Source organism: Rana temporaria, chromosome 3, assembly GCF_905171775.1.
Source record: "Rana temporaria chromosome 3, aRanTem1.1, whole genome shotgun sequence".
Taxonomy (NCBI): domain Eukaryota; kingdom Metazoa; phylum Chordata; class Amphibia; order Anura; family Ranidae; genus Rana; species Rana temporaria.
This window is the reverse complement of record NC_053491.1, coordinates 14047632-14061054: the sequence shown is the minus strand read 5'-3', so window position 1 is coordinate 14061054 and position 13423 is coordinate 14047632. Positions and strand designations below refer to the sequence as shown.

Here is a 13423-nt window from a genome sequence, read left to right as displayed (position 1 = left end):
AGCCGGGGACTAAGGATCTCCCTCCTCGGTCGGACCAATTACACACAGACCGATCGGAGCGCGAGGAAATGGAGGCATCTGGGCTGATCTGGTCCGATGATGCCGCGGATGCCGCCACGTGGGACGCAGTGAGTACACAGGCCCCCCTCCCTGTAACCGCTGAGGAGCCGGGTCCCTCGGGGCCTACAGCAGAACCTACTCTGAGGGATGTACTATCAGCAGTTACATCCTGCAAAGTGGCCATTACTGCTTTGACCACAAACACCCGTGTATTTGTGCCACATTTCAGATTGGCTGAAAAGCGTGTCCAAAAGAAAACAGTGATGTATCCTCCACCAGACTATGGATTGGCTCCTTACCAGATTTCCACGATCCCTTATGACAGGGGATCATAAACAGCATATATTAGGTAGTCACTCCCAGTCTCGTAGTTCAGACATATATGGTCCTAATGGGTCTCATTCACAAGTAATTTCACCGGCATCAATGCCCACTATGTAAGAAACAATAACAGCTCCACATAGTGTATTAAATGAGTAAAATAATTTATTAAAAAGTAGTATTGCACTTACAATCATGCAGTTAAAAAATCACCTTGAATCTGATGTGCCGGCCGGTACACAAACTCTCAAGCACCCGTCCACTGGGGGAACGTTTGGAGCTTCTTGGGTGACGGCGGCGCGTTTATGAATCCCTGTCATAAGGGATCGTGGAAATCTGGTAAGGAGCCAATCCATAGTCTGGTGGAGGATACATCACTGTTTTCTTTTGGACACGCTTTTCAACTAATCTGAAATGAGGCACAAATACACGGGTGTTTGACATCTCATCTGTTAAATATTTATGGACTTTTATTGTCACAATTTCGAATTTTTTCATTATTATTTTTATTTAACTATTTTTAACTATATTTAATTTTCAGTTATTGCATATATATGTTTCTTGATTGAAATGTATTAGTCACTATTATATCACTTTTCATTATTACTGGAGGGTTTTTGAGATTGCTGTATAGTGCACCATAGTGGCCATCAAACCCCAATGTTTTTGATATAGTAGTGAGTTCTATATATATCATCATATATCACCTATTTGTAAATTCATAATTTTGTGTTTTCAACAAGTGTTTTCTGCTTTAGAGGTAGCGCGATTTATATTCTTAAAATAAAATATATATATTACATAACATGAGATTGCACAATGAATGATGAGGTAAAAGACTCTATAAACAAGGAGAGAACAAAATTAAGTAGTGACAATTTTTTTTGCATTCTTTTATGTAAAAGATTTAAAGTATTACAATGCAAAGAAAACATATGAAAATCACTCACTACAAACAGCAGTAATATTTAATAAATTAATATTTGAATAATAATAATAATAATAATAATAATAATAAAAAAATAATAATAGAAAATTAAAAATATATATTTTCCTCTACCCAGACATAATACAGACAAAAAGATGAGAAAATCCAGTGTTATAATATATATTACATGACATAATAATAATATACTTTATAAATGAGGGGGGGGGGAATTGGATAGTGACACTTTTTTTAAGACATTTTGTGCTTGTGAATTCTATAGTTTCATTTGACCAGGACATTTAAGTCTGATAAAAAATGTGTGTCATGGAAAAATTTTTTTTTTGGGGGGGGGGGGGTCTTCTTTATGTTATGCATAGATTTAATGAATTCTGGGTTATTTAATGTAACATTTGTTCCACCTTTGTCCAGCTGAAGCCATTCCTAACCAGAGGGGGAAGCTCGGCCTCTCTGCATAACAGTACCATGCGCAGCACCATCTTCCAGCTCATGATCCACACCTTGGACCCTCTGGGAGAAGGTAAGACAACTTCCAGTAAGCATTGACACTGACGGAGCTTCCAGACCCTCTTTGTACATTTTCCGTATAACCAAATCGGTTGCCAAAACCTGACGCGGTCTTTAGTCTTTAGTTTTTCCGGCAATTTGAGTCATGATGAGTATGCAACCCGTAGAATTTTCTTTTCTCTCAAGGTTATCCTTGACATCAAAGATGAAGATGTCGAAGACAGCAGCCCCTGGTTCTCATGCCACGTACACACGACCGGGTTTTCCGACGGGAAAACTGCGAAGAGAGCTTTTGGCCGGGAAATGTATGCTCCCTCGCAGTTTTTCCGACGGGAAAACTGCCAAACCCGTCGGACAAAAAAGAAGAGAGAACCAGCTCTATTTTTTCCTGCCGGTGATCTGCCGATATGGTTCCTCCTATCGATATGGTTCCCCTCTTGACTGCGCAGGCGCAATCTGAGCCAACGGAAATCACCGAACCTAAGCAGCTATAGCAAGAGGTCCAGGGCGACGTGGAATTTGCTTCACTCGACGGCTCGCTCTTTTTTTAACATCCTTCAATCCACGGGGATGTTAAGGAATGAGCCTGCATGCCGCCCGAGGTTTGGAGATTTTTGTGGGCTTCGTCTGCGCCTGCGCAGTCAAGCAGGGAACCATATCGATAGGGGAACTAGATCGACAAGAATAAAGGTCATATAAGATAAGGTCGTTCACTATTTTTGGGAGCGACCATTTCAAAAATACCTCATAGGGATATCTCATTGGCGGGTAGCCTAGAAGAGAAAAGGAGTTAGAAGGGATGAAGAAAAAAAAGTACAGATAATAACAACTGTAATATGTAGTATAACAAAAGGCTAAAATCCGGCCCATAATGAGAAGAGGAGTAAGACTCCCACCCCTCATTCAGAACAAAAATATTAGTACAGCCCATTTGTAGGGCTAAATACCTACCACCCAGTACGGCAATCAACCAGTGGAGGCACAATGCAACAGCACAGGCCAGTGACAGCACCTGATGAAAGCATAAAATGTTTAAGGGACGGGACCAACTATCTAGGGAGTCCGAATGATTTAGCCATTTAGGCTTTTTTAGCTGGTAGAAATACAAAAAATAGAAGTAAAAAAATAGAAATAAAACCAACCTAAGGTTTCTGGATACTTGTAGTATTCTGTATCTTAAAAAAAGGGAACAGCAATCCAAAAACAATTGAATGGTAATTCTGCAATAGTTCCATTTAATATGGAACAAGTCCAGGGCTCAAGTCCTGCGGGAACGCGTGGGAACGGAGTCCCTGCACTTTTTTCACAGCAGGAACTCAGTTCCCTTTGCAGGACTAGAGCAGCCGAGCCGCCCGAGCCAATCCTTCACTAAGCAGCAATGCCCAGCTCGAGTCACTGTCAGGGGCAGGCAAACCTTAGTAATCCTTTATGTTACTGGCCACTTCCTGTATATGGATTCATCGGGTAGTGTGCGGGTATTCCGTCACTTCCTCGATGCCGCAATGTCTCCTGGGAGCTTTTGTCATTGTTCCCAGGAGACATTGCGAAGGTCTGCCGCAAGTTATCACAGGATTCAGAAAAAATGTTTGTGGGGAAAAAAGGACGTCAATTTTGTTTGGGAGCCACGTCGCACGACCGCGCAATTGTCAGTTAAAGCTACGTAGCAGTGCCGAATTGCAAAAAGTGGTTCGGTCTTTGACCAGCAAAATGGCTCGGGGCTGAAGTGGTTAAAGAGCCTTGGTGAGGTAGGGAAACTTCATGTGAGGACGGTCCCATAGGCCCCATAGAATTCTCTATTAGATACATTTTAGATTCATGGGACTGTAGGGTAGGAGAAGAGTCTGAGCCCTGTTACTGAGTGTTATAAGAGAGAGTAGCAGGATATATAACTTGCCTACCTGTGGAGGAGACATCAGCTGCGGTCTGTGCTCTTGTCTGAGGAGCGCCCACCATTTTGGGAAAAATCCAGTTTTTCCACGGGTTTGTCCTTCGGTCCCAGGGCTTTTTTATTATATTTTCCGGGCATAGGTAGGTGCCTGGGGGTGTCCGCTACCTTTCCCCGTTGTTTTCATGAGACCGGGGATCCTCTGCCCACCGCTATTCATGCTGTATAGACGGCGCTGTGCAGAGCTCCGGTCCTAAGCCTCCATCTTTGGAGCCCCTGCGCCTCCCCCTTACTTTTTAATACCTTAATAACGAATCACAGCACAGTGATTGGACACAAGAGGCAGGATTTATGATTTCTCCAATCACAAGCAGGGGGCGGGATTGTGCTCCTCCATGCATTCCTGGCCAGAACAAGTACTGTCAGTGAGTACAGCGGTGATGTGGCGGCCTTTTTGGAGGGTATCAGATTGGCACAGGGAGGGTGGCTGTGTCAGTTTCATTCCGGGACACTGTATTGTCCTGGAATGAAGGTGCCGGGACAGACCTGCAAAATGCGGGACTGTCCCGGGCAATCCGGGGACACGTGGTCACCCTACTTTACAGGATGTCTCTAATTTACAAGCCGACCTCTAGTTGGGCGACTATGTGGCAGATGAGGTTTAATGTTGATAAATGTAAAGTTATGCACTTGGGGGCTAAGAATATGCATCATACATACTAGGGGGAGTACAACTGGGGGGATCCATAGTGGAGAAGGATCTGGGGGGATCTGTAGTGGAGAAGGATCTGGGGGATCCATAGTGGAGAAGGTTCTGGGGGGGGATTCGTAGTGGAGAAGGATCTGGGGAATCCGTAGTGGAGAAGGATCTGAGGGGATCCGTAGTGGAGAAGGATTTGGGGGGATCCGTAGTGGAGAAGGATCTGAGGGGGAGATTCGTAGTGGAGAAGAATCTGGGGAATTCGTAGTGGAGAAGGATCTGGGGGATACGTAGTGGAGAAGGATCTGGGGGGGATCCGTAGTGGAGAAGGATCTGGGGGTTTTGGTAGATCATAAGCTCAATAATAACATGCAATGCCAAGCTGCGGTTTCCAAAGCGAGCAAAGTCCTTTCTTGTATTAGGAGAGGTATGTACTCCAGTGAGAGAGATATCATTTTGCCCCCCTGTACAAATCATTAGTAAGACCTCATCTGGAAAAAAATCTCCTAAAGGGGCTACCCATTGTCTCTGCCCCCAAGGGTCTATTTTTGCTAGGGGGTCTTTTGTTGCAGATGATTCATTGTTGCTGGTGGGGGGTCTATTGTTTTTGGGGTTGGTCTTATGTTTCTGGGGGGGTCAGTTGTTGCTGGAAGGGATCTACTGTTGAAGGAGCAGTCTATTGTAGATGGCTACTGGAGGGTCCATTGATGCTGTCTGTGAGGAGATTTGTTGTTGTTGCTGAGGGTCTATTGTTGCTGGGGGATTATTTGTCGCGGATGGCCCATTGTTGCTGGGGTATCTAGTGTTGTTGGGTAGGGGGTGGAACCAATGAACAGTGCTCGGAGGTAGGTAGGGACAGAGACAAGGGGGTAGCTCCGAGTCCTAAAGTGGCTACCCCTTGTCTCCACTCCTGAGGGTGTATTGTTGCTGGGGGGGTATTTTGTTGCGGATGGTACATTGTTGCTGGGGGATCTATTGTTGCTGGGGGTGTTCTATTTTACTGCTTTTCTTGTTATCATTAACAAATTCTATACAAATGACATAGCACCACAAATGTTACTTGGTTCTGTATTCTCTAAAGGGGGCAGTACTGGGAGGTGGGTAGGGGATGGAACCAAGGAACAGTGCTCAGAGGTGGGTAGGGGGAGGAACCAAGGAACAGTGCTCAGATGTGGGTAGGGGGTGGAACCAGGAACAGTGCTCAGAGGTGAGTAGGGGGAGGAACCAAGGAACAGTGCTCAGATGTGGGTAGGGGTTGGAACCAGGAACAGTGCTCAGAGGTGGGAAGGTGGTGGAACCAAGGAACAGTGCTCAGAGGTGGGTAGGGGGTGGAACCAAGGAACAGTGCTCAGAGGTGGGTAGGGGGTGGAACCAGGAACAGTGCTCAGAGGTGGGTAGGGGGTGGAACCAGGAACAGTGCTCAGAGGTGGGTAGGTGGTGGAACCAAGGAACAGTGCTCAGAGGTGGGTAGGGGTGGAACCAAGGAACAGTGCTCAGAGGTGGGTAGGGGGTGGAACAAAGGAACAGTGCTCAGTGGTGGGTAGGGTGTGGAACCAAGGAACAGTGCTCAGAGGTGGGTAGGGGGTGGAACCAAGGAACAGTGCTCAGAGGTGGGTAGGGGGTGGAACCAAGGAACAGTGCTCAGAGGTGGGTAAGTGGTGGAACCAAGGAACAGTGCTCAGAGGTGGGTAGGGTGTGGAACCAAGGAACAGTGCTCAGAGGTGGGTAGTGGGTGGAACCAAGGAACAGTGCTCAGAGGTGGGTAGGGGCGTAACCAAGAAACAGTGCTCAGGGGTGGGTAGGGGGAGGAACCAAGGAACAGTGCTCAGATGTGGGTAGGGGGTGGAACCAGGAACAGTGCTCAGAGGTGGGTAGGGGGAGGAACCAAGGAACAGTGCTCAGTTGTGGGTAGAGGTTGGAACCAGGAACAGTGCTCAGAGGTGAGTAGGTGGTGGAACAAAGGAACAGTGCTCAGAGGTGGGTAGGGGGTGGAACCAAGGAACAGTGCTCAGAGGTGGGTAGGGTGTGGAACCAAGGAACAGTGCTCAGAGGTGGGTAGGGGGTGGAACCAGGAACAGTGCTCAGAGGTGGGTAGGTGGTGGAACCAAGGAACAATGCTCAGAGGTGGGTAGGGGTGGAACCAAGGAACAGTGCTCAGAGGTGGGTAGGGGTGGAACAAAGGAACAGTGCTCAGTGGTGGGTAGGGTGTGGAACCAAGGAACAGTGCTCAGAGGTGGGTAGGGGGTGGAACCAAGGAACAGTGCTCAGAGGTGGGTAGGGTGTGGAATCAAGGAACAGTGCTCAGTTGTGGGTAGAGGTTGGAACCAGGAACAGTGCTCAGAGGTGGGTAGGGGTGGAACAAAGGAACAGTGCTCAGAGGTGGGTAGGGGGTGGAACCAAGGAACAGTGCTCAGTGGTGGGTAGGGTGTGGAACCAAGGAACAGTGCTGAGAGGTGGGTAGGGGGTGGAACCAAGGAACAGTGCTCAGAGGTGGGTAGGGTGTGGAATCAAGGAACAGTGCTCAGAGGTGGATAGGGGGTGGAACCAAGGAACAGTGCTCAGAGGTGGGTAGGGTGTGGAACCAAGGAACAGTGCTCAGAGGTGGGTAGGGGCGTAACCAAGAAACAGTGCTCAGAGGTGGGTGGGGTGGAACCAAGGAACAGTGCTCAGAGGTGGGTAGGGTGTGGAACCAAGAAACAGGGCTCAAAGGTGGGTAGGGGCGGAACCAAGGAACAGTGCTCAGAGGTCAGTAGGGGGCAGAACCAAGGAACAGTGCTCAGAGGTGGCTAGTAGGTGGAACCAAGGGATGGTGCTCAGAGGTGGGTAGGGGGTGGAACCAAGGAACAGTGCTCAGAGGTGGGTAGGGGGTGGAACCAAGGAACAGTGCTCAGAGGTGAGTAGGTGGTGGAACAAAGGAACAGTGCTCAGAGGTGGGTAGGGGGTGGAACCAAGGAACAGTGCTCAGAGGTGGGTAGGGTGTGGAACCAAGGAACAGTGCTCAGAGGTGGGTAGGGGGTGGAACCAGGAACAGTGCTCAGAGGTGGGTAGGTGGTGGAACCAAGGAACAATGCTCAGAGGTGGGTAGGGGTGGAACCAAGGAACAGTGCTCAGAGGTGGGTAGGGGTGGAACAAAGGAACAGTGCTCAGTGGTGGGTAGGGTGTGGAACCAAGGAACAGTGCTCAGAGGTGGGTAGGGGGTGGAACCAAGGAACAGTGCTCAGAGGTGGGTAGGGTGTGGAATCAAGGAACAGTGCTCAGTTGTGGGTAGAGGTTGGAACCAGGAACAGTGCTCAGAGGTGGGTAGGGGTGGAACAAAGGAACAGTGCTCAGAGGTGGGTAGGGGGTGGAACCAAGGAACAGTGCTCAGTGGTGGGTAGGGTGTGGAACCAAGGAACAGTGCTGAGAGGTGGGTAGGGGGTGGAACCAAGGAACAGTGCTCAGAGGTGGGTAGGGTGTGGAATCAAGGAACAGTGCTCAGAGGTGGATAGGGGGTGGAACCAAGGAACAGTGCTCAGAGGTGGGTAGGGTGTGGAACCAAGGAACAGTGCTCAGAGGTGGGTAGGGGCGTAACCAAGAAACAGTGCTCAGAGGTGGGTGGGGTGGAACCAAGGAACAGTGCTCAGAGGTGGGTAGGGTGTGGAACCAAGAAACAGGGCTCAAAGGTGGGTAGGGGCGGAACCAAGGAACAGTGCTCAGAGGTCAGTAGGGGGCAGAACCAAGGAACAGTGCTCAGAGGTGGCTAGTAGGTGGAACCAAGGGATGGTGCTCAGAGGTGGGTAGGGGGTGGAACCAAGGAACAGTGCTCAGAGGTGGGTAGGGGGTGGAACCAAGGAACAGTGCTCAGAGGTCGGTAGGTGGTGGAACCAAAGAACAGTGCTCAGAGGTGGGTAGGGTGTGGAACCAAGGAACAGTGCTCAAAGGTGGGTAGGGGGTGGAACCAAGGAACAGTGCTCAGAGGTCGGTAGGTGGTGGAACCAAAGAACAGTGCTCAGAGGTGGCTAGGGGGCGGAGACAATGGGTAGCTCCAAAAGGGGGAGTTCCTGTACCTAATCTCTGAGAAAAAAAAGCCCTGGATGTAATGCTCTAAGTTAAAAATGGAATTCCAAATATGAATGCGCTTAGAGGAAAATAGTAAAAATGTTTGCTGTTACAAGCTCATTTCTTTGATGGCCAAAGATTGATGATTTCATTTAGCCGGATTCAGGAAAGTTACGACGGGCATATCAGTAGATACGCCGTCGTAACTCCGAATCCGCACCGTCGTATATTTAAGCGTATGCTCAAACTGAAATACGCTTAAATATTGCTAAGATACGACCGGCGTAGGTCTCCTACGCCGTCGTATCTTAGCTGTCTATTTACACTGGCCGCTAGGGGCGTCTACGCTGATTTACGCCTAGAATATGTAAATCAGCTGGATACGCCTAACGTACGCCCGGCCGTCGCAGTAAAGATACGCCGTTTACGTAAGGGGTTTTCAGGCCTAAAGTTATTCCACCAAAAAGATGGCGCAGCCAAAATAACGTATGGACGTCGGACCCGCATCGAATTTTAAAATTTTTACGTTGTTTGCGTAAGTCGTCCGTGAATGGGGCTGGGCGTAAGTTACGTTCACGTCGAAAGCAAGGCATATTTGCGACGTGATACTGCGCATGCGCGCGCATGCGCCGTACGATCGGCGCTTCATTTACATGTATGGTAATGAATCGTGAATTCATTACCATACAACACGCCCCCTACCTGGCTATTTTTAATTAGGCGGGGTTACGCTGGGCCATTTACGCTCCGCCGCCGTAACTTAGGACGCAAGTGCTTTGTGAATACAGCACTTGCCTCTCTAACTTACGGCGGCGTAGCGTATATGCCATACGCTTGCGCCCGCCTACGTGAATCTGGCTAATTGACTTCATTCTTTGTGCTTCTGTAAAAACAATAGAAAACCTGTGATAGTAGACGTCTTACTTAACAGTCGGTATAATATGATCGTACATAGGGCCAGATTCTCAAAAGAGATAAGACGGCGTATCTCCAGATACGCCGTCGTATCTCTGAGTTGCGCCGTCGTATCTATGCGCCTGATTCTTAGAATCAGTTACGCATAGATATTCATTAGATCCGACAGGCGTAAGTCTCTTACGCCGTCGGATCTAAACTGCATTTTTTTTTTGCCCGCTAGGTGGCGCTTCTGTCGATTTCCCCGTCGAGTATGCAAATTAGCTAGATACGCGAATTCCCGAACGTACGCACGGCCGACGCAGTAAAGTTACAACGTTTACGTTAGGCTTTTCCCGGCGTAAAGTTGCCCCTGCTATATGGTGGCGTAAGTGCGGCGTAACAATGTTAAGTATGGCCGTCGTTCCTGCGTCGAAATTTTAAAAAGTTACGACGTTTGCGTAAGTCGTCCGTGAATGGGGCCGGACGTCATTTACGTCCACGTCAAAACCAATACTGGAGATTTCCACGGACGGCGCATTTGCGCCGTTCGTGAAAAACATCAATCACGTTGGGTCACAGTTGATTAACATAAAACATTTGAATTAGGTGGGCTTACGCCGGCCGATTTACACTATGCCGCCGCAACTTACGGAGCAAGTGCTTTGAGAATACAGCACTTGCCCATGTAAGTTGCGGCGGCGTAACGTAAATCAGATACGTTACGCCGCCGCGAAGATACGCTACGCCAGTCTACGAGAATCTGGCCCATAGTCTCTAAAAATCACACTGTGAATCGATCGCTATGCTGCGATTGTATCTTGTAAATCTGCCTCACTTCTGTCCTGCAATGGCCTACTTGCTGTAAATGGATTATCTCTTTGGCATTCAGGTATAGTTTAAAAGAGATTGAAGCTAAGTAGATAAATTGCTATTATGTTGGTGTGCCGGGTTATGGAGTGAGAACTCAACAGATGGTCCCCACTTACCAGTGACATAAAGAACTCAAATCTGCAGATCGGCGGAAAACAATATTATTTATTTGCATGAAAAAAATAAATAAAAAATAAATGCAACAAAATAAGGTCATACATTTAGCATTCCTCCTACAGAAATAAAGGAGAATATACAGTGCCTTGAAAAAGTATTCATACCCCTTGAAATTTTCCACATTTTGTCGTGTTTTAACCAAAAATTTAAATATATTTTATTGGGATTTTATGTGATAGACCAACACAAAGTGGCACATAATTGTGAAGTGGAATAACAATTATAAATGTTTTTCAAAACTTTTTACAAATAAATATGTGAAAAGTGTGGGGGGGGGGGGGGGCATTTGTATTCAGCCCCCTTTACTCTGATACCCCCAACTAAAATCTAGTGGAACCAATTGCCTTCAGAAGTCACCTTAAATAGCGTCCACCTGTGTGTACTTTAATCACAGTATAAATACAGCTGTTCTGTGAAGCCCTCAGAGGTTTGTTAGAGAACTTTAGTGAACAAAAAGCATCATGAAGGCCAAGGAACACACCAGACAGGTCAGGGATAAAGTTGTGGAGAAGTATAAAGCAGTAGGTTATAAAAAAAATATCCCAATCTTTGAACATCTCACGGAGCTTCTGTTCAATCCATCATCCGAAAATGGAAAGAGTATTGCACAATTGCAAACCGACCAAGAAATGGCCGTCGACCTAAACTGACCAGGCCGGGCAAGGAGAGCATTCATCAGAGAAGCAGCCAAGAGGTCCATGGTAACTCTGGAGGAGCTGCAGAGATCCACAGCTCAGGGGGGAGAATCTGTCCACAGGACAACTATTAGTGGTCTCTCCACAAATCTGCCCTTTATGGAAGAGTGACAAGAAGAAAGACATTGGAGGAAGAAAGACATAAGAAGTCCGGTTTGCAGTTTGTGAGAAGCCATGTGGGGGAGGGGACACAGCAAACATGTGGAAGAAGGTGCTCTGGTCGGATGAGACAAACATTTTACTTTTTGGCACAAAAGCAAAACGCTATGTGTGGCGGAAAACTAACACTACACATCACTCTGAACACACAATCCCCACCGTGAAACATGGTGGTGGCAGCATCATGTGGTGGGGATGCTTTTCTTCAGCAGGGACAGGGAAGCCGGTCAGAGTTGATGGGAAGATGGGTGAAGCCAAATACAGGACAATCTTAGAAGAAAATCTGTAATGCCCCGTACACACGATCGGAAATTCTGACAGCAAAAGTCCGATGTGAGCTTTTGAACGAAAATTCCGACCGTGTGTAGGCTCCATCGGACTTTTGCTGTCAGAATTTCAGCCAACAAAAGATTGAGAGCCGATCGTCTATAGGAATTTCCGACACGCAAAATTCTGTCGCATGCTCAAAAACAATTCAACGCATTCTCGGAAGCATTAAACTTAATTTTCTCGGCTCATCGTAGTGTTGTACGTCACCGCGTTCTTGACAGACGAACGCTCAGAGGGCTTTTGTGTGACCGTGTGTATGCAAGCCAAGCTTGAGCTGAATTCCATCGGAAAAACCATCCAAGGTTTTTCCGACGGAAAATCCGATCGTGTGTACGCGGCATAAGGGTCTGCAAAAGACTTGAGACTGGGGTGGAGGTTCACCTTCCAGCAGGACTACGACCCTAAACATACAGCCAGAGCTACAATGGAATGGTTTAGATTAAAGCATATTCATGTGTTAGAATGGCCCAGTCACAGTCCAGACGTAAATCACATTGAGAATTTGTGGCAAGACTTGAAAATTGCTGATCACAAAAGCTCTCCATCCAACCTGGCAGAGCTTGAGATATTTTACAAAGAAGAATGGGCAGAAATGTCCCTCTCTAGATGTGCAAAGCTGGTAGAGACATCCCCAAAAAGACTTGTAGCTGTAAATGCAGAGAAAGGAGGTTCTACAAAGTATTGACTCCGGGGGGCGCCATACAAATGTACCCCCCACACTTTTCACATATTTATTTGTAAAAAAAATATGAAAACCATTTATCATTTTCCTTCCACTTCACAATTATGTGACACTTTTAGGTGGATTCTGAAAGACTTAGGCCGGCGTATCAGTAGATACGCTGGCCTAAGTCTGAATTTGCGCTGGCGTTAATTTAAGCGTATTCTGGAAACCAGATACGCTTAAATTAGGCTCAGATACAAGCTGTGTAAGTGTCTTACACCGTCGTATCCTAAAGTGTAATTTTTAGGCTGACCGCTAGGTGGCGCTTCCATTGCGGTCGGCGTAGAATATGTAAATCACTAGATACGCCTATTCACGAACGTAGGCCCGGCCGACGCAGTACAGATACGCCGTTTACGTAACGCATTATCAGGCCTAAAGTTATTCCATCAAATAGCTGGAATAGTAATGTTAAGTATGGCCGTCGTTCCCGCGTCGAAATTCGAAAATTTTACGTCGTTAGGACCGTGCGGCGTACTTTGCCGCAATGCACACTGGGATATGTACACGGACGGCGCATGCGCCGTTCATAAAATACGTCAATCACGTAAGGTCACCCCCCATTACCATAAAACACGCCCTCCCTCAGCTAAATTTTAATTAGGCGCACTTACGCCCGCCCGATTTACGATACGCCGCCGTAACTTAGCAGGCAAGTACTTTGTGAATCATGTACTTGCCTCGCTAACTTACGGCGGCGTAGTGTAAACACGATGTGGAAAATTTCAAGGGGTATGAATACTTTTTCAAGGCACTTTATATTCTCTTTTATTTCTGTAGGAGGAATGCTAAATGTATGACCTTATTTTGTTGCATTTTTTTAAAACCACCCCTCGCCCTGCCCATTTTTACCACCCCTGGCTGTCAATGTAAACAAGGTCTAAGGCAGGGGGTCTCAAACTGGTGGGTCCTCCAGCTGTTGCAAAACTACAAGTCCCATCATGCCTCTGCCTGTAGGAGTCATGCTTGTAACTGTCAGCCTTGCAATGCCTCATGGGACTTTGGGTAGTTTGGCAACAGCTAGAGGACCGCCAGTTTGAGACCTCTGGTCTAAGGCATTGCACAATTTAACTATTCCAAAAAAACGTTTTTTTTAAATTGCTGGTTACATAGA

At 47.2% G+C, this 13423-nt stretch overlaps 1 protein-coding gene across 2 annotated transcripts in view; it reads left to right on the top strand.

Annotated features, from left to right (window-relative positions):
* SLC24A1 (solute carrier family 24 member 1) overlaps nt 1-13423 on the top strand; it is a 144216-nt gene that overhangs the window by 64436 nt on the left and 66357 nt on the right. For both annotated transcript variants that reach the window (XM_040342275.1, XM_040342274.1), the window contains exon 4: nt 1739-1847. In XM_040342275.1, coding sequence (XP_040198209.1) covers nt 1739-1847 — 109 coding nt within the window. The remainder of the gene's footprint in view (nt 1-1738; nt 1848-13423) is intronic.